The sequence below is a fragment of the Carlito syrichta genome, unplaced genomic scaffold (assembly GCF_000164805.1).
Source record: "Carlito syrichta isolate Samal-C Ts95f unplaced genomic scaffold, Tarsius_syrichta-2.0.1 Scaffold309813, whole genome shotgun sequence".
Classification (NCBI taxonomy): domain Eukaryota; kingdom Metazoa; phylum Chordata; class Mammalia; order Primates; family Tarsiidae; genus Carlito; species Carlito syrichta.
In genome coordinates, this window is record NW_007253909.1 from 17,401 (window position 1) to 44,380 (window position 26,980).

The 26,980-nt window shown below is 49.1% G+C and overlaps 1 protein-coding gene across 2 annotated transcripts in view; it reads left to right on the forward strand.

Moving 5' to 3' along the window:
• The first annotated feature begins 7,108 nt into the window (after positions 1-7,108).
• Positions 7,109-26,980, forward strand: part of SLC22A1 (solute carrier family 22 member 1) — a 33,761-nt gene continuing 13,889 nt past the window's right edge. For both annotated transcript variants that reach the window (XM_008067892.1, XM_008067893.1), the window contains exons 1-7: positions 7,109-7,582; positions 14,777-14,880; positions 16,392-16,546; positions 18,549-18,717; positions 21,253-21,367; positions 21,585-21,691; positions 24,395-24,609. In XM_008067892.1, the coding sequence (XP_008066083.1) occupies positions 7,172-7,582; positions 14,777-14,880; positions 16,392-16,546; positions 18,549-18,717; positions 21,253-21,367; positions 21,585-21,691; positions 24,395-24,609 (1,276 nt within the window). In that variant the 5' untranslated portion in view covers positions 7,109-7,171. The remainder of the gene's footprint in view (positions 7,583-14,776; positions 14,881-16,391; positions 16,547-18,548; positions 18,718-21,252; positions 21,368-21,584; positions 21,692-24,394; positions 24,610-26,980) is intronic.

The window sequence follows — 26,980 nt, forward strand, 5'->3', positions numbered from 1 at the left end:
GCCTCAGCTGCCCAGACTCGCTTTGCGGCCAGGGGTCCTCAGCACACCTGGACTTTGTCAATCAGGCGGGCCTCCAAGGCTGACTCCCAACAGATACCTGTACCCCTGTGTTCATTGCAGGATTATTCACAAGATATGGAAACAACCTATGTGTCTGTTGACAGATGAATGAATAAATAAAATGTATATATATATATATATATATATGCAATGGAATACTATTCAGCCATAAAATAGAAGGAAATTTCATCATTTGTTACAACATGGATGATCCTGGAGGACATTACTCTAAGTGAATTAGGCCAGACACAAATACCACAGTCTCATTTATATGTGGAATCTAAAAAAGTTGAATTTCTAGAAACAGAGAGTGGAATAATGGTTACCAAAGACTAGGGGCATGGAGAAAATGAGAAGATAGTGGTCATAAAATTTTAAAAGTTCAGTTATACAAGAAGAATGCATTCTGGATATTGAACATACAGCATGGTGTTGATAGTTAGCAGTACTGCTCTTTATGTTTGAAATTTGCAAAGAATAACTCTTATGTTCTCACCCCTTTCCAAAAAAAGGATAATTATGTGAGGTGGTGGGTATGTTCACTGGTTTGATTGGAGGAATTATTTCACAGTAATATGTGTATCAGGGCATCTTATTCTGCACCATAAGTGTACAGTTGATGCTTGCACAACACAGGTTTGAACTACATGGGTCCACTCATATGTGGATTTTTCCAGTAATAATTACACCTGTGTGCCTGCCTCTCCAGTTTCTCTTTCTGTCCCTTCCACCTCTCTGCCTCTGCCACCCCATAATAGCAAGACCAACCCACCCCTTCCTGCCCTTCCGCAGCCTACTCAACATGAGTATGAAGAAGATGAAGCCTCCTGATGATCCATTTCCACTTAATGAATAGTAAATACATTTTCTCTTCTGTATGATCTTCTATAATCACATTTTCTTTTCTGTAGCTTGCTTTATTGCAAGAATATGGATATAATACATATAACATACATGATGTGTGTGCATCACCTGTATATGTTATTGGCAAGCCCTCTGCTCAACAGTAGGCTACTAGTTAAATTTTGAGGGGTTCAAAAGTTATACGTGGACTTTCAACTGTGTAGGAGAATCCATGCTCCTAACCCCTTGTTGTTCAAGGGTCAACTCTAGACAATTTTTGTCTGTCCATTATGCCTCAATAAAGTTGGATAAGAATAAACACCAAAAGACAGCAAGGGCCAAGAGAACATCAGCATGTGTTCCTTCATATACGGGACACTGTGTGTGCTCCCCAGAAGCATCTTTCTCCCTCCATTTGTGCCCCTGTCAACTTAAAATCACAAGATTCATAAATTTGGAAAGGAGAACTTTTTTCTTATAAAGGGTTGCAGCCTGCAGTGTGGCTATCCTGACAGGCTGGTGCTGGGGGCCAGCCCCTGCAGATATTGGGGGTCCTTGGTAGGAAAGATGGTGCCAGTGATTAAACTGGAGGGATAGATATTAAAAGAAAGAAAGATGGAGGGAAAGATAGAAAGAGAAAGAAAGAAAATGGATAACTGTTCAACGGATTGAGCAGAAGCCGTTTAATGGGACAAACTGTAAGTCTTTTATCCTAAATTTTCACAGGTTAAATCACAAGACTATTATGTGAACACAAAGCCAGGTGGATGAGGGGCATCCCTCACCCACCAGGTGTTTTCCCAAGCATGAGGGACAATCCCAAAATTATCTCACTGTTCCTTATGCTTGGTTAATGTTCCTCAAAAGCAATACAACAATTTTAACATCATAATATTCTAATAATCAATAACTTCTAAAGCTTATGCATACACAACACCTAATAACTAACTTCAATCCTAATACCATTCTATTCTGTGTTAATTCTACCTACACTATAGAAACTCTTAATTATAGCTCAAACCAGTTCCTAAAGAATGTGGCCCAGTCCAAAGATCATGCTGGGCCATTTCTAGGAACAATTGATTACAATCTCTTAACAAAATGGCTATTCTAAAGTCCTATATCTGTATCTTAATTTCTTTAAAAGTTTCTAATTCCTAATCCTAATATATAAAGCTGATCATCAGCAATAAAGCTTCTAAAAATAAAACCCAAATATAAACTGTAAATTGTACTAACGGCCAAAACCACAATAGTAGAAAATGGGAACAATGAAATTTCTAAAGTTAGCTGTATTCTTATTAAACCTCAAAATATCATGTTCGATCATGCTTGAACTAACATAATTCACTGACGTAGCATAACCTATTCTACAATACTTTCTATGAATAAAATAAATTCAATTTCTATAATAAGTAGAAAAACCCTACACTAACTGTGGCTAAAACCAGTTTAAAAGAATGCAGCCCAGCTCAGACCAAAGTACGTGCTGGGTCCTTAGGAATGTGGCCCAGTCCAAAGTTCGTGCTGGGCCATTTCTGGTAACTCTAGATAATCATCTATACCATCTAAAGCTGAAAACAGCTCTCAATATGTATATACTAATTCTACAAATATACTTTTAAATCTTATAAAGATGCTTGTACCGAATAGAAGGTTCCCAAATGTGACCTGAGTTTGAATTATGTTAAGTTTAAAGCCGAAACCATAGTCTGTGAGAAACGGGAACAATGGACTCCTAAAGTAAGCCATGCCTGTCGTACTCTCAGAGCTTCATGCTTAGATCATCAAAGTTCCTTCTAATGAGATGTGCTAAGTACCAAAAAAGGGAAGAGGAAATGGGCCAACAGCTCCTGAACACATCCTAGTGGTCTCAGGGTCTACAGCCCACCTTGATCCCTAACGTTCAGGTGGGCCTCCGGGGCCGGCTCCCAACAGGCTGGGAAGTGTAGTGTCTGGCAGAGACCAAAAGCAGGTGGAGGCAACCTAGATGAGGCCCCGACTGGAGCCCCTCACCTCCTGGGGACAGCCTCCCTGTGTCTGTTCAGTGTAGGCTCCTCCAGGAGGCTGTGAGCATGCGGGACCTCTATCTGGATGTGCTTGCCAGGGCTCTGTAGCAAAGTACCGTAGACTGGGGGATTTAACAACAGAAATTTGTCATCTCACAGTTGTGAAGTCTGAAAGCCCCAAATCGAGGTGCTAGTGGGGTTGGATCCTCTATTTTTTAGGGTCTCACTCTGTTACCGCAGCCTCAAACTCCTGGGCTTAAGCAATCCTCCCAACTCTGTCTCCCAAGTATTTGGGACAACAGTTAAATGCCACCATGCCTGGCTAATCCTTTATTTTTTGTAGAGATGAGCTCTCACTATGTTGCAGTCTGGTCTTGAGCTCCTGGCCTGAAGTGATCCTCCCGCCTTGGCCTCCCAAAGTGCTGGGATTATAGGCATGAGCCACTGTGCTCAGCCTCTGGACTAGTTCCTTCTGAGGTTGTGAGAGAGGTTCTGTTCAGGTTCCTTGGACCACAGTGGTCTTCTCTTGACAGGCACAGAGGAGGAAATAGCCAACCTCCAAAGCCCAGGACAGACTGCAGGGGCCTACGCACAACTCTGAGAGTGGGGGAGGGTACCCAGTGGCAGGAGTAGAGACTTCCACCCCAGGCAGCTGCCTCCTATACCCGGAGTCACCGAGTGGGCAGCAGACTTGGTGCCCAGTGACTACTGCTGAATCTTGGCTGATTTTCTCATGTGTGCTTCCCCATGGCTCTGACATTACAGTCCTCGGGGCAGGACTGGCTGCCTCAGGTGCTGACAGCCACTTCACGACCAACAATCCACCTGCAAATCTGGACTTGAACCCAATTTGTTCTTTCCCTTTGTTTCCAAGGGACTCTGCCTCTGCCCCAGCTCCCAGAGCTGGCTCTACCCCATCTCCATCCAGGCCACAGGAGGTGTAAGGCCTGGACCAGGTGAGAGAGACCCACCTGAGATCTGTCCCCTTGGACATTCGATGAATTCAGGGGCAGCACACAGAGTTTTGGAGAATCAGGGCTTTGGGCGAATTCTTTTATTGAGATTTGATCAGGAGCCAGCTGGGTGACTTCGAGCAGGTGATCTGTCCCCTGGTCCTTGCTTTGTCATCTACAGTGTGTGGGTAACTCATGGGCTCTGTCAGGTGGTGAGCAGAGGCTGGGCAGGGAGCCTGGTCTGTCATCCCAGATGCCCGGTTAGGGAGCCGGCCATGAGCCCTTCTCAGTGGGTCTCGGCTCTCGGTTGCTTCTCTCCATTCCAATTTAGATTCCTCAGCCATCCCTCCCTGACTCTGAAACATGGGATGGGAGCAGTGAGGGCCAAGCAAAAGAGAGAGACTGGTAAGTGTGGACTCCAGAAAGTGGGCTCCAGACCTGGCCTGGCCTGGGCTTTGGGGAGGTGGAGCCAAGAGGGTTCTGTTTTCTCCCCAGAGTGTGTTGACAGCAGGACCTTTGCATCCTGGCTGCTTCTCAAGTATGTTCAGGGCACTGGTGTCAGGGCAGTGGGCATGTCGGGTCTGGTGGAAAGGCAGGCAGCTGACTCTGAGTGTGCCCCAACTGCCTCTGTGGAAGGTGTGCCCAGATCCTCTCCCTCCCTCTCAGGGCATCCTCAGCCCTCTGGATAGTGCCCTCCAGGCCCTCCCTTGGCAACAGCTGAGCATTTGCAAAGAAAACTCGCCAGGAGGGGGGATTTTGGAGCTGCAGCCCCTGAGATGGGCACACCTTCGACCACACTGGCCCGTGGAGCTATTGAACTCAAGGCTCCAGCTCCCAGGGCCATGGAGCAAACAAATGAGAGTCTCAGCAGTGAAAGGGACACCTGGCATCCTGCGTGAGTTTATCTGTCCCTCCTGTGTGTACGTGAAAGGACAGATAAACCTTGTGTCCCATGCCATCCCAGGACTGATGATGTATTCTGCCTGGTGACATGTTGATGCCTTCTATCAGCAGCTCTGAGCCAAAGCTCTCTAGCATCCTGCCCGTGTGTAGGGTTGGCACCGTGGTCCAGCTTCCCGGCGAACTTGGGCTGTTCTGAAATCAGGCAGCAAGAAGCCTGCCCAGGGGAAGCAATGGCACATGTGGGAGCCCCGGGTGTGTTCTGGACATCCAGGACAGGGACAAGCAGTAGCCAGTGGGTCTGCTGGAGAGTGGGGGGCTTCTCAGTGTGGAACGTGGATGGGCCACATGATCCAGTCAGACCCACACACCTGGGGGTGGGGGGCACCAGTTAACTGGAAACCTATTTCTGGGTGAGGCTGGAAGACTCGGCAGCCTGGCTTCTATTTCTGTCTGTGGTGAGCAGATTCAGGCTCTGTGTCTCCCTGAAGCAGGGCAGGGTGACCCAGGATGGAGCCTGGAGCCTGAGGGGACCTGGCAGGCTGCCCATCTGTCTTCGCCCTGCCAGACAGAGAACAGTCATGGGGCAGGAGCAGAGACCAGAGGGCAGAGGGAAGACTTGCCGTGCCTGGCCCTAGACCTGCCCAGCCACGATGCCCTGGCCTCCGAGGTCAGCTGATACTCGTGTCCCCAGGGAGCTGCTGTCAGGCAGCTGGACACGTGAGAACATAATCATAGCCACAGACCCCAAGAGAGGCTGCAGACAGTGGGCAGTACCAGCTCACCCCTGTGGGCCACACCCTTGCCCTGGGACTCCCAGTAGCCCCAAGCTTTCTTGTCTACTGCCACGTCACACATCACCAACAGCCAGGTTGTGCAAAGCATGTGTACTCTGCATCTCCTGGTTTCTGTGGGGTGGGAGGGTCACTGCAGTCAGGGTGTCCACTATGGTGGTGGCTGCATCATAGGGCTCTTCTGGAGAAAGGTGCACTTCTGGGCTCATGGGGGGTGTTAGGGGGTGTTGGCAGGACTCAGTCCCTCCAGTCCCTCCAGTGGCAGGGTCTCAAGGGTCTCAGTGTCTCACTCGTTGTCAGCAGTGGTGCCCTCAGCTCCTTGTCATGTGGGTCTCCCCTCTATAGGGCCACTGGCTCCATCAAAGCCAGGAAGGAAGAGAGGTGCTGTCCATGACATTTGGTGATTTCTTTGGTTACTAGCCAGTGATGGGCTCTGCTCACTCAGCTGAGAGGCAGGGGTCTGCGGCCACCTGGTCTGTCACACCCTCTTGTCTTCCTTCCCACCTCCTGTTCCTCCCTTCACCGTGTAAGGCGCATGCTGGGCTGTGGGGCCTCCACTGCCCTGTGTTACTATAGTCACAACCCCGGTGATTGTCCCTTTGCAAATCTGTCTCCCACACAGAACTGTAAGCTGCTTGGTGTTGGGGACTGTGTCCCAGAGCCTTGTACATGGCTCGAAATGTATAGGGACTCAATACGGATTAGTCAAATGGACAAAGGAACTAACAAGTGAGCTGATGAGGAGTCCCCAGGGTGGCAAGTTCATACATTCAGAGAGAGATCTTGCTCTAGGGCAGAACAAGGTTCAAGTTCAGTAACAGTGCAAACTTGGAAAGACATTCACCTCCATAAGCCCCTATTTGCCCAGCTGTAATGGGGTCACAGCATTGACCTTGAAGGCTGTTGTAAAAATCAACTAGATCATAAACACTTAGTCCTGAGGAGATGCCTCCAAATGGAGGTTGATGTTTTAATATTGAGGTTCATGATTGGCCTGGCCATTTCACAGCTGGGCTCCAGTGTGTTGGTCTGTGGTCATTCACTGTCCCTTTTCCACCAGTTTCTGGCCTTAAATCCCTCAGAAACTAACAGAACCAGGACCTGAAGGGCAAACACACTATTTCCCCACCGTGACTCAGTGGAGGCCAGGCTGTGCTGGGGGTACAGAGGTGGCCCCAGGGACAGGAGTGTGGGCTGCAGCATCTCAAAGACCCTGTGCCTGTGCCAGGTGGCCAATTTGCTCTCTTTGATTTATGTGGGTTATAAGAAGCTCTTGAGTAGGCCATCTCTTTGCCAGAGCCCGAGAACACACCTAGGAGGCTCGCTCTGCGCCCTCTCCTGTTCTCGCCTACCGGTGAGTTCTGGTTCTCAGGGTTGGGGCCATGGCATCTCTTTCTGGCAAAGCACACCCCTTGGCAGTCAGTCTCGCGCATTTCCCCTTGCCCTGAGACCAGCTTCTGGGGTAAAATATTATTCTAGTTGGTTGCTTTCCAAATTGCACAGCAGCTTGATTTCAAGCCACTTCTTTTTGAAGATCTCCAGGATGGACATTGTACCCGGCCACGGCAGCCCAGAGCTGGTCTGGCCATGGCCATGAAGTAGCTGACCCATCATGCCCACTGTGGACGATGTTCTGGAGCAGGTTGGGGAGTTTGGCTGGTTCCAGAAGCAGGCCTTCGTCACCCTATGCCTGCTTTCAGCTGCTTTTGCACCCATCTATGTGGGCATCGTCTTCCTGGGCTTCATCCCTGACCATCGCTGCTGGAGCCCCGGAGTGGCTGAGCTGAGCCAGCGCTGTGGCTGGAGCCTGGCCGAGGAGCTGAACTACACGGTGCCCGGCCCAGGGCCCGTGGGTGAGGCCTCCCCTGGCCAGTGCTGGCGCTATGAGGTAGACTGGAACCAGAGCACTCTGGGCTGCATGGACCCCCTGGCCAACCTGACCACCAATAGGAGCCACCTGCCGCTGGGACCCTGTGGGGACGGCTGGGTGTATGACACGAATGGTTCCTCCATTGTCACCGAGGTAAGAGTGGCTTTGCATTTCAGGTAACGTGGGAGGTCTCCGGCAGGGGGAACATATAAAGCAAATCCTCCTTTTCAGTTTTACATCAGGAATGAGGGAGGGGCCATGTTTACTGGGCACTTTGAGGCTGTCTGGAGCTGCCTTGGGCACTCTGCATTCTTTTTTTTTTTCATAATCAATATTTTTATTATGGTTTTGTGGGGTACAGTTAAGGGTTAGGTGTACAATTACGTTTCATTCAGGTACCCTGTTGATAAGAGGTGTTTCCCAATCCCCAGACAGATATTTGCTACTGTTAATCCCATCTCCCTCCCCCCACCATAGTTTCCCAGTACCGTCAGTCATTTTCTTATAGTATTACATTGGATGTTCAAGGTCCATTATATGAGTGAGATCATGAGATGCTGGGTGTTTGAGGAGGAGGCTGAGGCTCAGAGAGGCCACCCAGCACAGGCAGGGAACCAGATTGTTTAGACATGCGTCTGTAGGGAGATTGGGGGTCCTCTCTTCCTGCCCTCCTGGCTTCTCCCAGATTCCTTTGAATTGGCCCTGGGGTCTACTTTCCCACCACTAGTCTTGTGGGTGCCCACTCCACTCAAGGGTGATGATAAGTGACCTAAGTGAGGGTGCCGAGGTGGTCTGGAATTGCCTGGCTTGGGAGTTAGGCTGTTTGGTGGAGTCCCAGTCAAGCATCCCTCTGCCCCCCGAGCCTCTGTTTCCTCATATGTGAACTGGAGATAATGATACCCTGCCTCGTAGGGGTGTGAGCTGCAGCTGGGAACTGTGAAAGCATTGAGTAAAGGTAAACGGAGTCACACTGTGCAGGCCTGTGCATGGCCGTGAGATAGGACGATAGCATCAAGGGGCCTTGCCTGGGTAGTCTGATTGGTTATCTAAGCATTTTGTTCTTAGACTTTTTCAGTGAAAAGTGCCCCCAGGTCTTTTCCCATCAGGGTCCTGCTCAGTCACAGAGCTGCACAGTGACAGGTATGAGTGCTTGGTCACTTGGAGAAGCCATGGGCCAGAAGTACGCAGAGGCTCTCTGCCTAGTGATGGTTTAGTTTTGGCGACATCACTACTTCCCTGAGACAGGAGGTGACCGAGTCCTCCCCACTTCTGGCTCTTCCCTGCTGTCCGCCACCCCCACCTCCCCCAAGACCACATAGTGTCTTAGGTTTCCTTCCTTCCTTCCTCTCTTCCCTTTCTTTAGTGGTTTCAGTGACCACACATTTAGGGCTGTCACTGGGGGAAAGCCTAGCATCCCTCCCGCTTCTGGCCTGATCTACGCTCTGCCTGCTTACCTGGGACTGGGCAGGAGTGAGAGCCACCCGCTGTCCGAGCTGTTGAGCAGATCTGGTCTCCAAGTCTTCCACCAGCAACAGATAACAAGTGAGGTGGCTCGCCTTCCAGGGATAGGGATGGTCCTGCATCCCCACTGGGTATCTAGAAGCAGACCGAGATGGGACGCGTCTGTCCTCGGGACTGAGATGTGCTCAGATGCAATCATTCTGTTCATTTACTCACCCAGCCATTCACCCAGTAGGCGTGTTCTGAGCTTTCCTTCTGCACCAGCGTTGGGTGTTATGCTGTGAGGACAACAGAAAAGAAGGCTGTGAGGACGCTCAAGGGGTCTGGGGTCTCATGGCAGGGGGAGGGGGGTGTGCAGAGTGAGAGGGGAGGGCAGGGGTGACAGAGTGTCCATGTAGTGACAGTCCAAGGCCATGTGCTGTGAGCAGAGCAGAGATGCTGGCGGGCTCTAAGGAAGGAGAGATCTCAACTGCTAAGCTGATCATGGGCATCTTCCTGGAGGAGGTGACATTTGAGCTGAGCCTCAGGTGGTATTTTGACCAGCAAAGAGGGGGAATGGATGGGAGGGTGTGTAGATCCCAGGCCAAGGGGAAAGCTTGAACTGAGACTCTGGGGAGAGGGCCCTTTGCTGCCACGAATGGTTAAACTGATTTGAATTCAGGGTCCTGTGAAGGAGTCGCAGGGGAGAATGTTGGTGGTTTCTCACCATGGGACCAGAACATGGGGTCCTTAGTGTAGGGTTGCCAGGTAAAATGTAGAATGGCCAGTTGTATTTGAACTTCAGATGTTGCATGATATTTGATAACTGATAACTGAGGTTGGAAATTCGACTATTGCATGGGACATACACAAAAAATAATGTCGTTTCTCTGAAGTTCAGATTTAGCTGGGCACTCTGCACTTTTATTTGCTCACTCTGGCAGCCTGCCTTGGTCCCACACGGAGGAGCTTGGCCTTACTTAGACAGAGCAGTGAGACGATCCCAGCTGGACCTTATGAGTGGGTGGGAAGCAGGGTAGTCATGGGATTGGAAGCTTTGAGAGAAGTGGGAGGTGCACGAGGAGGCTATGAAAAGAGCCTTGGTGACAAGTGTCCGTGATGTGGTGGTTGTAGGAATGAAGGGAAGAAATGATGTAAGAGATGCAGGCCCTGCTTGAGCTCAGGAAAAGGAGGCCTGGTTTAGTGGAGAGTTCTAGTCTGGGGTGTGGGTGACTGTAGTTGCAGAATGCTGGGAACCCAGGAGAGGAAGGCAAGGGGAACCTCAGGGGGAGAAAGGAATGAGGAGGTGGAGACAGACATGAGGGCCTTGAGAGGGTTTTAGAACAGTTAAGTTGTCGTGGCTCACGCCTCTACTCCCAGCATTTTGGGAGGCTGAGGTGGGAGGACTGCTTGAGCCCAAGAGTTCAACACCAGCCTGGGCAATATAGTGAGACCTTGTCTCTACAAAAAATTTTTTTAAAATGCTGGATATGTGGTGCATGCTTGTAGTCTCAATCACTAGGGAAATAAGGCACAAGGATTGCTCTGAGCCAAGGAGGTTGAGGCTGTGGTGAGTTACGATCATGCCCCTGCACTCCATGCCACTGCACTCCAGACAAAACAAAAAATAAAAAACAACCCCCTCCCAGCCCCCCTTCCCCCCAAAAAACAGCTTAGTAGTCTGTGGCAGCTAAGGAGGGGACTATAAATGACCCCCAGATCTAGAGAGTTGTGGGAGTACTACAAGCATCCTGGACCTCTTATGGACAGGGACAGTGACAATGGGATGGTTTTAGGAGAAAGATTTCAATTGGGCCAAGCTGAGTTTGAAGGGCGGTGGGACTCATATGGGGGATATTCTGAGGTGAAGGGCACCCCCTACTGGCAGATTGGCAGGAAGGCCCATGGAAACTGAGTCCTGGGTGGGAATTCTCCCCCATCTTAATCCCTTTCCCACTGCTTTAAAACTGCCTCAGCCCCAACTGAACTGAAGATTGTTGTTGGGGAATTAACCTTGGTTGTTCCTTTCGGCACAGCTAATTTTTAACTTGGCATTGCCTTGGACATTGGAACTTGCTTTAGGAAAGAAAACAAGCTAACGTGTTTGAACACCAGGTTTAACCCCGACCCAAAGGCTCAGGTGCTGAGGTCACCGGTCCACTGGGGAAGGGGTGTGGGTGTTCCCTGACTTTTAACTGTACCACCAAGAAGTTCTGCTCTTTCACCCAAAGCCCCCACCCCGGGCCAGGGAACCACTGTCTTCCATCAGCCATGAATGCTGAGTGAGGGAAAGGGTCTCAGGCCAAGGTGAGACAGAGGCCATTACATCTGTGTTTCTCTAACTTGCCTGGTCCTTGAGATTACTTGGATTCCTATTTGTGACCTACAGAGATAGAATCCCCAGGGAATCTGTAGTTTGACAAGGACCCAGGGTAATGCCTGTGCTGAGGCGAGTTGGTCAACATTGTCTTATAGTTTTGTATACTGGGCCAGAAGGAGTTGCCCTGGCCCTGGCAAAACCCCAGCAAGAGCAGGGAATGGTTCCAGGGTCCCCACTCTGTCTCTGCCTTTTGTCTCTCCCAGCGGCTGAGCCTGTCTCCTGTGTATTCACAAACGTGCCTGAGGCACAGTGGTTGGGCTTGAGTTTGGGCTCAGAGGAAGCATGGTAGGTGTACAACATTTCAGGGGCTCTGGAAATTGACTCTCAGTGTAGCTCTGGACAGAGTCAGCCTTCTGGAGGCAGGTATTAGGAGGTGAGATGCACTTTCTTTCTTTTTCTTTTTTTTTTTGAGTTGGAGTCTCACTCTGTCGCTCAGACTGGAGTGCAGTGGCCGCTCCCGGCCACCGCAGCCTCGACCCGCTGGGCTCCGATCCTTCCGCCTCAGCCTTCTGAGTAGCTGGAACTACAGGTGCACGCTACCACACCCGGCTAATTTTTTGATTTATTGTAGAGATGAGGGCTCACCAAGTGACCCAGGCGGGTCTTGAACCCATGGCTCAGGGCTCAGGCAATCCACTCACCTCAGCTTCCCAAGTGCGAGATTACAGGCTGAGCCACCAAGCCTGGCTGAGATGCACTTTCTACAATTTGGGAAGCTCTCTGGCTCCACACACAGTCCTAGGGCAAGATGGCAACCAGGTGTTTCAGGAAGGGCAGCAGGAACACCTTACAGAGACACTGACTTGCAAAGATTAGGACGAACATCAAAAAGACGATGGTCCACAAGGGAATCAACTGGGGCCCAGGGGTAACAGTTCCACGTCTCTTCCCACCCCTGCAGAGTAAGCGGGATTTCGTACTTGGACACAGAACATTGCCTTGAGTGACAGACATGGGTGGAGGCTACACAGAGACAGTTGGGCAGTTGGAGATGCAAACCCAGGGGCAGCCAGATGACTCCCAGGGAAGATCTGTCCCTGTGTGTCCTAATGGCAGAGTATAGGGCAGGCAGGAAATCCCAAGGAAACACACTCTAAAGAATTATGCATCGGGTGAGCCCAGGAGAAGCTCCCTGGAGGAGGCATATTTTAAGCTGAATACTAGAGCAAATAAACATTGGGACTGATAGAGAGTGAGAGTGAGAGCAATGCTGAGTAGTAGCTGACACACAGTACATAGCTGAACTACCCATGGGTGTGGGCAGACAGTCACTAGGAGAGGCTCACATTAATTAATTCTAGTTTCTTTTTATTTATTTTTTTAAAAGTTTAATTTTTTGTAGAGGTGGGACGTTGCCCAGGTGGCTTCAAGCAATCTTCTGGCCTCGACCTCTCTAAATGCTGGGATTACAGGCATGTGCCACCATGCCTGACCTTTACAAAAAAATTTTTTAGTACACATCTGTATCAGCCAGACATATTCCTTTCTGAAGGTCAGGTAGTAACACAGAGTTGAACCTGTATTTCAAGGAAAAAGTGCTCATGTCAAGGAACTAGTCTGTTCATCAGACAGAACCCAGGCTGGCTGTTTGGAATCCCCAAGGCTCTGAGAGTTTGTCCCCCTAGGGGATGTGGGCACCGCTCAGGCTGCAACTTCAGAGGTTTGAGATAGGGAGCGATAAAATCTCAGTTTTTAAAATAAAATGGTTTCTTATTGACCAAAGCCGTTTTCACATGCTTTCTCACTCTTGGTGCTCACAGCCGCCCTGTGAGTGTGAGAGGACAGGTGCCAGTATGTGTGTATCAGGTTGGGAAACTGGGGTCAGAGGGACAGGGAGGGAAAGAAGGACGTGTCCCTGGACACTGCCCAGGAAGAGCTGGCCAGGAATGGGAAGACAAGTGGTTCCAGCTCCAGCCCACCTCCTCACCCCGCCTTCTGGTCTCCAGGGAGTCTGTCCTTTCTGCCTCTCTCAGCTCTAAAGAGGAAGAGACCATGCTTCCATGGCCTCAGTCTATGTGTGCCCAAGCACATGCCAGTGTCCCCATGCTCTATGCCTCCCCCTCTTGGTTTTCATTCTAAAGGCCTCTAAACACAGTGTGCATCTACCTTCTGCAAAACCCCAAACAAAACAACCCCTTCTTGGCAGCCCACACCTGGTCTTTTCCTCTGTCCCCCTTCCTAGACCCCTCCCCTGGCTCTTGGAGCATGGGACCCTCTGGTCCTTTCCTACCTCTTAGTCCTCCCACATGACCCTAGAAAGCTGATTGTCCCCAATACACCCTCACTGTCTCTTTCCCTCTTCTTGGGTTGCCACTCATAGCCCTAACAGTGATGACTGAATGTACATAGCTGCTGGTGGGACTGACATAATCAGATATACAATAATAAATATGTAATTAACGAAGGATCCCTGAGCAATTCTGGAAAACATTTTCTGTTTCTCTTGCTCCATTTCTGTTTTTGGAAAATCACTCGGCTGCATGTCTTTTTAGAAAACTCACCTGGCAACCATGTCTCTTCTGAGAAGATGATTTGCTCTTGCTGCCTTTTCCCAAAGGCACTCTGTCCTTTGATAGCCAGCGATCAATGGCAAGGCACTCGACAACAGCCTCTTTCATTAACATGATGAGAGTGGTAGGAGGATGTTGGGATTGCAGTTTATCCTAGAATGAGGGAGTGAGTGGTGCCGGCACTCCCCCCCACTGTTGACCCCTCAAAAACAACAACTTATAGTCTTCTGTTGACCAGGCGCCTCGGCATGTTACATGTATTATGTGCTGCATTCTTAAAATGACACCACAAGGAAGAGAAAATATATGTACAATTCACTGAGTGGAAGTGGATCATCAAAAGGTCTTCATTGGCCAGGTGTGGTGGCTCATGCCTGTAATCCCAGCACTTTGGGAGGTGGAGGTGAGAGGATTGCCCAAGCCCAAGGGTTCAAGACCAGCCTGGGTAACTTGGCGAGACCTCGTCTCTACAATAAAAAATAAAAAAAATTAGCTGGGCATGGTGGCACCTATAGTTCCAGCTACTTGTAATACTGAGGCGGAAGGATTGTCTGAGCCCAGCAGGTTGAGGCTGCAGTAGCCATGAGTGTGCCACTGCACTCCAGCCTGGGTGACAGTAAGACTCCCACTTGAAAAGAAAAAGAAGTAGGTGGAGGAGAAAGAAGAGGAGAAAGAGGAGGAGGAGGGGTTGGTCTTGCAGAGGGGGAAGAGACAGAGGAGGTGGAAGGGGAGGAGGAGAAGCAGACACATTTGGTGTAAATTTTATTGAAAAAGATCTGCATATAAGTGGACCCTCACAGTTCAAACCTGTGCTGTTCAAGGCTCTACTGTATATTGATGTTTACTGAACAATTCACCAAAAACCTTGATTCGTGTCTTATGAAAATATGGTAAGAGCCAACTCTAAGGGAGTCCAGGGCCTTGTGAAATCCGTTTCCCTTGAGTGGAGACGGGAGGTCACAGTCCTGACTCATGCACGGTTCTGTTTTGGGTCCCTCCTGGTGGGTGTGTCGGCAGTTTAACCTGGTGTGTGGTGATGCCTGGAAGCTGGACCTCTTCCAGTCCTGCGTGAACGTGGGCTTCTTCCTCGGCTCGGTGGTCATCGGCTACATCGCAGACAGGTATGTAATGGCCAGGGTCCGAGGAGGCCAGGGCACCCACAACAATGATGGCTGAAGAAAAACAGGGGCAAGGGAGTGGGGCTTATGGATGCGAACAGCTCCTTAAATGAGCCAGTAGTGGGGATGAAGTTGGAGGGGAGGGTCTAGGATGTGGGGGAGGGAAATCGAGGATGCAGGAGGGAGAGCAGAACCAGAGGGACCCAGGCAGGGCCCTGGAGGAGCTCAGAGGCAGGAGACAAGGAGCCAGGACAGAAAGATGCGCTGCTGCCAGGGTTGAACACCTTGAAGTGAGCAGATGTGGCTTCTGGAGAGAAGGTTCTGTGTTTCTGCAAAGGACGAGGGGGTTTATTGCCTGGTGTGGGGTAGAGGCCTGAGGTGAGAGAACACAAAGTACACGAGTAAAGTGTTGTTCATCGTGGAGAAGAGACAGGCGTGGGCTGGGGTAGGGACGCTGCCACACTGTGAGTTGTGCTCCTGGTGTCCTTGCTGACTTCCAGAGAGCAAGGGATGAGTCTGAAGAGATGGAGCCAATGAAGCATGATACTGGTGTGGAGCTTTAGCAAGTAAAAACACACCTCCATAATTCTACTGTAATTACTGAATATTTCACCGAAAAGCTTCTGTGACCATTGATAAGACGAACTATGGGAAGAAAAAAGCCTGGTTTTTGGTGCATCTCTTCCATCATGTTCATAGGAATGCAATCTGTCAAAAACAAAGTTAAGGAGAACCCAGGTGGGAGGCTTGTTTGAGGCCAAGAGTTCAAGACTAGCCTGAACAACACAGTGAGACCCATATCTCCAAAAAATAAGTTAGCCAGAGCTGGGCTCGGTGGCTCAGCCTGTAATCCTGCGCCTTTGGGAGGCTGAGGTGAGTGGATTGCCCAAGCCCGCGGGTTCAAGACCCGCCTGGGCAGCAAGACCTCATCTCTACAACAAATCAAAAAATCAGCCGGGCGTGGTAGTGCAAGACTGTAATTCCGGCTACTCGGAAGGCTGAGGCGGAAGGATCACCGGAGCCCAGCGGGTCGAGGTTGCGGTGGCCGGGAGCGGCCACTGCACTCCAGTCTGGGCGACAGAGTGAGACTCCAACTCAAAAAAAAAAAAAAAAAAAGTTAGCCAGGCATACATGCAGGATACATGCCTGCAGTCCCACCTACTCAGGAGGCTGAAGATGGAGGACTGCTTTAGCCCGGAAGTTTGAGGCATCAGTGAGCTATGATTGTGCCATTGCACTCCAGCCTGAGAGACAGACTAAGACCGTGTCTCTAAACAAACAAACAAACAAAAGTAAGGAGAGAAGACAAGCATGAGGACTGGAGAGTGACTGGGTCACAGTGCTGCTGAGAGCACGTAGGCCACGTGCTGGGTTGCACTGTCCCAACAGACTCCTGCAGTCCCTCAGGATAGCAGTGAGGTGGACCTCTGACGGGATCTTTGGCATCTCACGGTGTGCATCTGACCTAGAACTTCAGCCTTCCTCTTCCCCTCTGTGTCTCCTTGTCTCCAAAGGTTTGGCCGTAAGCTGTGTCTGCTGGCCACCGTGCTCGTCAATGCCATCTCGGGCGTGCTCATGGCCTTTGCACCCGATTACACATCCATGCTGCTTTTCCGCCTGCTGCAGGGGCTGGTCAGCAAGGGCAGCTGGATGGCCGGCTACACCCTGAGTAATTATGCACGGGGCTGAAGTCAGGTTGGGGTAGCATGGATGGAGCCGAACAAGGAGGTGGGGTGGGGGATGCCTGTGGGTTCTAGGGAGATTGTGGTAGCACGAGTTCCTTGGACGTTGCTGTGTGACGAGGGCAGAGTGTGGGGGCAGGATGGCTTCCTCTCTCCCTTTGGTGTCTGTGAGATGCTTAAATAATCACTTATGATTTATTTATTTATTTTTTTTTTTGAGTTGGAGTCTCACTCTGTCGCCCAGACTGGAGTGCAGTGGCCGCTTCCAACCACCGCAGCCTTGACTTGCTGGGCTCTGGTGATCCTTCTGCCTCAGCCTTCCAAGTAGCTGGAACTACAGGCGTGCGCTACCACGCCCGGCTGATTTTTGATTTATTGTAGAGATGAGGTCTTGCCAAGTTGCCCCGGCGGGTCTCAAACCCGCGGGCTCAGGCAATCCACTCACCTCAGCCTCCCAAAGTGCTGGGATTACAGGCTGAGCCACCGAGCCTGGCTATCACTTATGATTTAAAGGGTACAGTGTAAATTATTCAGGTGCCGAATACCCAACATGCCCTGACTTCACCACTGCACGATCTTTGCATGTCACAAAATTGCACTTGTACTTAAACATCTATACAAGTAAAAAAGAAAGATCACTTAGATAGATAAGTGTTGCCACAGCAACTAATCTATTTGGGGAACAAGAGGGGAACACGTGTAGATGTGCTTACAGCAGTGGGAAAGGGTGCAGGAAGAGGGGACAGGTGGGAGGATATTTTAACATCATGCATAGGAAGGAATGCTCCTTCTTACAACAAACCTGACTGGCTGGAAAGTCAGGAGTTAGCAGTGAGAAGACAGGAGGACATAAGAGAAGAAATAAATACAATGATTTTTTTAAAAAATAGAGGCATAAACCATTATGAGTAGTTCCACATATTGGCCTGTGTTTTCCCTTTCAAATAGTCAATGAAGGGTAAGAATAGAAAATAAGAAAGCCTTTCCTGGAGGAAAGTAGCATGAAGAGATGTCTGTCCTTCCTCAAGCCCGTGGACAGGCACGTCAGCGGTAGGGAGAATTTCCATGTTTTTGTTCATTTGTGGAGAAGAGGAAAAAAACAGCTGCCTCTTGTCACCTCTAAAAACTAGGTCCGATCATTTGGCATTCTGAGAACTCATTCCTTAGGGCCGAGAGAAACCATAATCCTACCTTGAGAAACTGTGAACACACTGGTAAAGTCTAACTGGTTCAGCCCATTGTACCCAGACCCTGTGATGTTCTGCCAGCCGATATACACCATTCCACACACCCTTGGGAGGCTTAGCTTAGGGTCCAGTCCACACTGCAGTGTTGACCAGCAAGACTCCACCTCCACTCTCTTGAGTTCCGGTCCCCTGATTTACTTTTTGCCCACTCATAGCACGTATCCCATTCTCACATAGTGTAGAATCTACTTATTTGTGATGTGGAGTGTCTGCCATCTCTCACAGGAATGTGAAGTCCCCAAGGGCAGCACTCTTGTGCTCACGATGCATCCCAGACACCCAGAATGTACCAGGTCTCTAGTAGGCACTCAGAGATATTTGCTAAACTAATGAACACTCCTGTGGTCTTGAAAAACATTCCAGTCCTGTCCAGAGTTTCTAGGAGGAAGGCTTTGGGGAGGAGAGACCAGCAGGCTGGATCCTGAACAGGAAGAAGAGACATGTAGATGGCAAATGAGGAGACAGGAAAGGGACAGCTAGAGAAAAACCCTAAACGAAGCAGTCTGGTGAATCCTGGGGGCTTCAACCATTGGTCAGAGGACACAGGGAAGAAGATGAGGCTTGAGCGAGGTTGTGGTTTAGGGGAGGGAGACACAGAGGACCCCATGAGAGAGAAACCTAGGAGCAGGTGGGGTAGGGGCTAGGCTCCAGGGGCTCTTGGGGAGAGAGGCAGGGACTGAGATCCCAACTCCTGACCACCCCGCATCGGACTCCTGCATAATGGCCACGTCTCCCATTTCAGTCACAGAATTTGTTGGCCTGGGCTACAGAAGAATGGTGGCGATCCTATACCAGATGGCTTTCACGTTGGGGCTGGTGCTGTTGCCAGGGCTGGCCTACGTCCTTCCTCACTGGCGCTGGCTGCAGCTGGCTGTGTCCCTGCCCACCTTCCTCTTCCTGCTCTACTACTGGTAAGGCCTTTCCTCCTGCTGATGGCAGGAGAGGCTCTGGCTACACTTCCTCCTCCACTCTGTGTCCTTCCACAGGCCCGGGGCTGCCCACAGGCCATCTTTCAGAGGGTCACGGTTTCCACATGCATGAGGCGTAGGGCTGTCTGGAGCCTGGCACTTTTTGCCACCGTGACATCAGGTTTATTCTGATATTACTGAGAGACCCTTGTTTCATGGGAGCTAACCTCTTTAAACTTACATCCCCCTGAGATCAAGGTGAGAGATACTGAAAGTTAAGCAGAAATCCAGGAGACACAGCACTAGCTCTGCCCCCTGAGGCACTTTCCAGAATATGCACCTTCCAGAAACATAAGGCCAAGCTGACCACAGAGACTGGCCTCAGTGGGTCAGCCTCGCTTCTGGGTGAAGGAGACAGCTTTCTGTGTGTCTGCAGTGGGCTCGAGAATCTTGGAGATAATCTACGTCAAGTGTCTGGCCATAGAAATGATTCAGGAAGTGGTGATTTTACTGCAATGGCTACAGTCTTCGGCAGTCCCCTGGAGTCTCCTCCACGGTGCTGGCATTAAGTCAGATGCTCTCACTGTCTTCTTGATCCTCTCCCTCTCTCTCCTCTTCTGACCCTCTCTTCTGCCTTTTCTCTTCCTCTCCCGCTTCTTTGTTTTTATTATTATATTGGTATCATTAACCAGGCTCTGAAATACGTCTCACCTAGCCACATAGCTGACATTTGATTTTGGTTGAATGAATCACAGTGCTGCTCAGTGTTCTCTGGGGAATGTTGAGCCTATTGAGCCATTGTGACACAGGACCTGTGAGTGTTCATCTGATTAGCTGTCAGCTCTTTGCAGGGTCTGAAGAGCGAAGCCACTCTGCAGGTCTGTTTTTGTTGTGGTGTAGCAGAGAAATGTCTCCTTCCTGCATCTTTCATCACAGTTTTGCTGAGAGCAAATCTCAGCTGTGACACTAGAGTTGACTCTGTCTCTCTGGACAGAAGCTGGCCTCTCAAAGCTGCACATGGACGGCCGGGGCATTCACAGGCACCTGCTCCCTCCTTGCCAGCGTGAAACAAGGGCCTCTTGGGGGAAAGGACCTCCAGGAGAGTCCTGGGTCAGGCTCGGTGAAGACCCATATGCCGGAGAGTCTCCATCTTTGTCAGAGTTGTCATATCCTTGATTCCTCTGAAATAGACGGCATGGTGTTGATGGTGTTGAACTGGTTTTAAAGGAAAGTAAATACCGGGGATGCCAACAAAATGTATACACATTTTAAGTGATGCTATCTATAGTACTTTTCAAAGTTGAATTGAATTATGGTAGTGATGTGTCATATGACGTTCGCTTAAAAGATGGCGCTCATTAAATGAATGCTAACATCACCATGCAACAGGCATGACAGTCAAAGAAAATGGCAGAAGCACAGTTGTCATTAGAGGCATGCAAGACCATTTTGAAGTGGTCTTTGAAATTCGAGAATGTTGTAGAAGTACAATGACAATGGAGGTGTGAGTATGCAACAGAACCTTCAACACACCTGATAATCGCACACATTCATGAGAAGTTGAGACACATGGTACTGTGTGTGATGTGCACAAGGCAAGATCCGGGAGGCCTCGCCCAGCAAGGCCTGCAGTAGTTTGCTGTCATTAGAAGTATCTGGATGCTGATAGGAACCACTTTGAGCACTTCTTGTAATTGCAGAAGTCATACATGACTTGTATTCATCTATTGTTATCGGTATTTATTGAGTATTACTATTTTGATACAGAATTTTCCTTTCTTTTTTTTTTAGAGTTAGAGTCTCACTCTGTCGCCCAGACTGGAGTGCAGTGGCCGCTCCCGGCCACCGCAGCCTCGACCTGCTGGGCTCTGGCGATCCTTCCGCCTCAGCCTTCCGAGTAGCCGGAATTGCAGGCATGCGCTACCACGCCCGGCTAATTTTTTGATTTATTGTAGAGATGAGGTTTCGCCTACCCAGGCAGGTCTCGAACCCGTGGGCTCAGGCAATCCACTCACCTTAGCCTCCCAAAGGCGCGGGAGTACAGGCTGAGCCACTGAGACCAGCTAGGATTTTCCTTTCTTAAAATGTGTATACATTTTTTAGGCACCATCTGCACATTTCATTTTGTTTAAGAAATCCCTGGAGAATTGTTCCACAGTCCTTGTATTGCATGGGGACATCCTGCTGCAATGGGGGCGGGGGAAGGAGAGCAGCACATAGCGCATCTACTATGAGTATTTTCCCAGGGGGTCAAGGGTCGCCCCTTTCAAGAGACACAGGTCCTCTGATCCACAGAAAGAAGGCTACACAGGAAGCAAGGGTTTACTTTTGGCCTGTAAATCTTAGCAGGTAGCACTAAGTACGAGAGCTCCCACTTGGGCCAGCACACCATGACCCCAGAGTCTCATCCATGGGCTGTGTCAGGAATTACTGTCCCAATGTGAGATCTAAACCGAGAGGCAGCATTGCTGTTCTCTGGACTTCAAAACAGAGGAGTCCTGGGGAAAAATGCCATGTCGTGATGAACTGTGTCCGCAGGTGTGTGCAGGAGTCCCCCAGATGGCTGTTGTCGCAAAAGAGAACCGCCCAAGCCATAAAGATCATGGAACACATCGCTCAAAAGAATGGAACAGTGCCACCTCCTGATTTAAAGGTGACAAAGCTAGGAAGGGGTTTCTCACGTCACTGGATTTGGGGCTGGGTTTATGATTTAGAAGATGCCTGAGGGGCTGCCTTGGGAAGCAGAAGAGGCAAGTCCTGTCATGGATGTGATGTGCAGCAGTGGCAATGGCCAGCCCTGGGGCCTCAGGGGCTGTCCTGCTTGATGCAGCTGTCCTGGCTGTGTGGTTGATGCTCTGACTTCCTCCCAGGCGCTGTCTCTTGAAGAGGATGTCACGGAAAAGCTGAGCCCTTCATTCATTGACCTGTTCCGCACCCCGCACCTGAGGAAGCACACCTTCATCCTGATGTACTTGTGGTAAGGGGCGATTCCTCTGTGTCCCCCAAGCCTGCCTTGGTGTGCCTGCCCCAACGTGGGGGTGCAAGTCAAAGTCAGTGGGATAGCTCAGGTGGAAAAGAGAAAAGGTGAGAAGGATCTTCATATAGCTGCTGAGTTGTCAGAGAGCTCTGATTTCTCCCTTGAGGAGTGAATCAAGGGGAAAGGGCTTCATTTAGCAAGAATGTGTTACCTAGGAGAGGCCAACAGTGAGGCAAGTGAAATATGATAAGGGGTTTCCAAGGCTGCCCTCATTTCATGGTCTCATCTTCCAGGAATAGCCGGACAATATGAAATGTGGGGGGATCTTGGGCTCCTGAGTCTTACAGGGAGGGAGCTTCCTTCCTCACATCCAGACACCATATAGACCCTACCTGAGAAAATCTGTGTACTTATTATCTGTCGATTAGGAATTGCATACCCAGATGGATCTACCCACATGTGCCCCGCATTCTTCCAGGCTCTGCCTCTTCTTCTGGTTGCTGTCACGAGGAGAAATTCCCCCTGTGCTGTCCCCTCAGAAGATGTTGTGTCAACTCCTCAACACAAGGGCTTTCTCCTTTGTATACACCTGGAGCTCAGCAATTGTACCCTGGGCCTTCCTCCTTTAACCGGAGCTGCTCTGCTTTCCTGTAATACCTGTTCATTTGTTGAGGTTTTGTTTGGACAGTTAGAGCTAGGAGGGCAGTGGCTGGCACATAGTAGACCCTCAATAAATATTTGCTGAAACTTGAATGAATAACCAGCATTCCACAAAATCCATCTAAACTCTTTGGGCACCAGGCTCACTAGGTGCTGTCCTGCCTCACCATTCACCCACCCTGTCTCCGAGTTTGTCCCTGGGATCCTGGGTCCAGCCACACACGGGGCCCATGAGCCTATACAAACAGCCACACACACCTGGTGGCTTTCCATGGATACGCAGTGTTCGACTTAGTGACATGTCCTCCGAGCAGAGGCTGGAACCACTGCAGGTGAATATAATTGCTGACTCTGCCCCTGACTCAGTTTCCTTTTCTCCACCCCTAGTGTGCTCCTAAGGTGGCATTTATGACTCCACTGTTCTCTCACCCTCACCACTCAATCCCTTGGCCAAGTCCATCAGTTCTGTCTTACAAATATCTACAGGGTCTATCCACGTGTACTCTTGGTGTCCTTGTTGCTGCAGGTACCTTCTGACAGGTACCTACCTGTCTGCGTCCACTCCTGCCCCTTAGGACACGTTCCACAGAGCAGTCAGAGGGATCCCATAAAGCTCAACAGACCTTGTCCCTCCCTCACCCATGCCTTCATTGGCTTCGTAATCCATTGAGAGTCAATGCCAAATCCCTCTCTGTGGCCCACAAGGCCTTATGGGGTCCAGCCCCTGGACAGCTCCTCCCATCGAACTTGAAGTTACAGGACTTGGGAACCTGCCCGCCACCTCCTGGCCGTGTGAACCCCCCCAGGACCTTTTTCTCTCTGACACTTAGCTTCCTCCTCAGCATTGGGAGTGATGATAGTACCTCACTCATTGGCATGTTGGGAGAATTAATGAGATAATATGTGTAAAGAACTTCGAATGGGGTCTGACATGAATACAGGAAACACTCGATACTCCCAAGTTGTCACTTTGACATGTATGTGCAATTCATGGGTTCTGCTCAAAGATGGTGGCCTGGTGCGTTTGTTAACTGGTTTGTTGACAGGAAAATCAAGGTTATACATTTCCTTTTTTTAGATCAATCTCTTTATCAGCAATATGTGACTGTTGTCTTTTAACTGACTAAATGGCATGAGTGTGGGGGTGGATTTGGCTTATCTAAACTCACTAAGCTGTAGGCAAACACTTTCCTTCTTGTTCTCTTGACACTTTTGTTCAATCACGAATAATTGGGACTAGAAACAAAAGCATCCCAATGCTTCTCTGGGTGAAGTTTTGTAAAACAAGGAGGTATATTAGTTAGAAACATTCCTGTTGTGATCTCAGTTTTGAAGGTGATAGACCATTTACATGCTGGGAAATGACGGGAATTTCTTATTGACCCAAATCTCTTCTCATCATGTAAACCCTAAAGTGATCATGAGAGGTTTCTACCTTCCAAAGTAATATTGTTTCCCCAAAAGTGACACGATGGCAACAATGACAATAAAAGCCCATCTTTATGGAGTGCTTACTATATGTCAGGATCTCTAATAGGCAACTTTGTTCACTTGTTCAATGAGTACTCAGTGCGGTAGGTACTATCATTACCCAATTTACAGATGGGGGACTGAGGCCCAGTATGATTAGTTAACTTCCTCAAAGCCACACAACTCATAAAGTACTCTGACACCTGAACTTGCTCCCTCACGTCCTCCCTTCTCCTACCTAGCTCCTTGTAGGCCTATTGGAGTGCCAGGTGGGATTATGCACACGTGTGCTTGGTGCAGGGCCAGACACCCAAGTAAAGAACTGTAGCAATCCATGCAATGCAATCCTGGGCGACTTGGGGGACATCTCCTAGAAGTCATACTCTCACATCTATGATGAGGGAAATTTCTCAGCAAGGGCCCTTCTAGGACACTCTTTCTGATTTTTACTCCCCTAGCCTCAGATTCCTGTAGAACATTCTAAATCAAAATCAAGGGAGCTGGTGGAGGGCTTCTTCCTGTCACTCCTCTTTCACAGAGCTTGCCCTTGACCCGACCTTGCCTTGTGCTCAGGTTTGTCACCTCTGTGCTCTACCTGGGACTCATCATGCACATGGGTGCCACAGGTGGGGACCGCCATCTGGATTTTTTATACTCATCTCTGGTTGAATTCCCTGCGGCCTTCATCATCCTTGGCATCATTGACCGCATTGGTCGCCTTTACCCATTGGCTGTGTCATATCTGGTGACGGGAGCGGCTTGCTTCGTCATGACTTTTATCTCACATGGTGAGTTGTCCATTTTCATCATTTTCCAAAAATTCGATTGGTGGGAATAGTGTGGTAACTCTTTGATAAGTTTCTGGAACAAGAACAAAGACAAGGTGCTACCTTAGTGCACAATTTAAAAAAATTAAATTGAGGTTTAACATATGTTTGAAGAGTAACCTACAAGTGTCCAACTCTGCACACTCGGGTGGCGTGACATAGAAAAGGAGACAGAACATTCGCAACCCCTTAGAAGGTTCACTTGTGCTCCTGTGTGACCAATACCCACCGCCCCTACCAAGATCACCACTCCTTTGACCTCTGTCACCACAGATTAATTTTGACTGTTTTGAACTTCATATAAATGGAACCATACCAAATATACTCTTTTATTATTTTTTTTATTTTCTGTAGAGATGGGGTCTCGTTATGTTGCCTAGGCTGGTCTTCAACCCCTGGCCTCAGGTGATCCTCCCACCTTGACCTCCAAAGGTATTGGGATTACAGGCGTGAGCCACTGTGCCCAACCCCAAATATTTTCCTTTCTTGTTTTTGCTTTTTTCTTCCTTTTTTTGGTCTTCCTTCCTTCTTTCATCATTGCACTATTATGTGATTATACATATTGTTCATTATGTGATTGTACATAATATGACATCATTATGTGACTGTAGTTTCACATAAGAGTGTACTTTGTACTTTTTAATTGTTTTATATTTTATTTCAAAGATGTAGGTACAATTCAGGATTAGGTATACAAGTAGATATTGTACAGGTAAAGTTTGGGCCTCCCTTTGGTCCCCACTTGTTTGAGATTGTACTTTTTAATTTTTTAACTTGAGTCAGTGTCTTACTCTGTTGCCCAAGTTGGAGTGCAGTGGCATGATTCTGGCTCGCTGAAGCCTTGACCTTCTGGACTCAAATGATCCTCCCATCTCAGCCTCCTGAATAACTGGAACTACTGGCACATACCACCCTGTAGGGTTACCTGGCTAATTTTATTTTTGATTTTTATGTAAAGTTGAGATCTTGCTATGTTGCCCAGGTTGGTCTTGAATTACTGGATTCAAGTGATCCTCCTGCCTCAGCCTCCTAAAGTGCTGGAATTACAGGTATGAGCTACTCTGCCTGGTCTAGTTTGTACTTTTAAAAAAAATTATTGTGTAGCATTCCTTTATATGAATGTCCACTGTCTATCCATTTCATTGTGAATTGTCACTTGTATTGTTGCCAGAGTTTGCCACTCACTGGGAATAAAGACATTCTTGCATGTGTGGGCACCCCCAGTTTCCCTTAAGTACAGGTCCATGATTATATTTCCTGAGTTTGAAAGAGGCATATGTTTAGCTATGGTAGACACTTCCAAACAGCTTTCCGGCATGATGAGACCACTGTACACTCCCCCTGCGAGAGTTCTGACCATCCCACATCCTCACCCACACTTGACCCTGCTAGTCTTTTCGACAGTGGCCATTTTGGTGGATGTGTACTTTCATTTGTGGTCCTTACAATCCAAAATAAACCAAGCTACATTTAAACCTAAAGCAGGTTAATGTTAGTCATAAATTGCTTTAATCATAAATTGCTTTTCACATTTTTTGCTTTTGGGAACGTGAAATAAACACAAAGGCAGAGCTGCTATTTTATCGGGTTTTGTTGGCTGTGCTCAGCTCTCGTTGGTGTAGTGAGTCATTCTGGCAGCTTTCATGCTGGGGGTAGTGGAGAACATCCCGTGAAATCTGTATTCTCAAGAGCCAGGCTGTATAGATCAGGCTGGAAAGAAAAGGGTGGGAAAAGAAAGCCCAGTTTTCTTCTCTCTCCTTTTGTGGGGAGAAAACAGAGAAGAAAGGAAAAGGGACAGAGTGGATTTGTAATGGGTTTTTCCCCATTTTCTCCCCTGTCTCCCTGTTTCTGAAACCTGGATAAGACGTGACAAATGGGCAGCGTTTTAGACAGCAATAACATTCAGTGCTGGGAAGGAGGATGACTGAAGGTTGAGTCCCTTAGATCCTCACCTGGGCAGAGCTCAGGCATTGTCCCCTCCCCAGACCCCAACTCCTGCACTCACTATGTGCCCCAGCTTAGTCCTTTTCACATTGTATGATAATCACTCATTCCTCCTGCAGGAACTCTCTCCAGACCTTTGATGCGGCAGGCATGTATGTATGTCCTAGGGTCCCAACAGTGCAATGCAGTAAAAGCTCCTACCCCATGGAGCTGACATTCTAGGGGGAAAGAGAGAAGGATCAAGAGTGAGGGGGAAGTCACTTCCTTAAGGCAGAGGAGACCTTCAGAGACCTCAATGAAGCGGGAGTGAGTTATGTAAAAATCTGGGGAAAGACTGTTTCAGGCAGGTGAGAGGACCTTGCAGGGGTGGGCAGAGTGTGGCATTGGG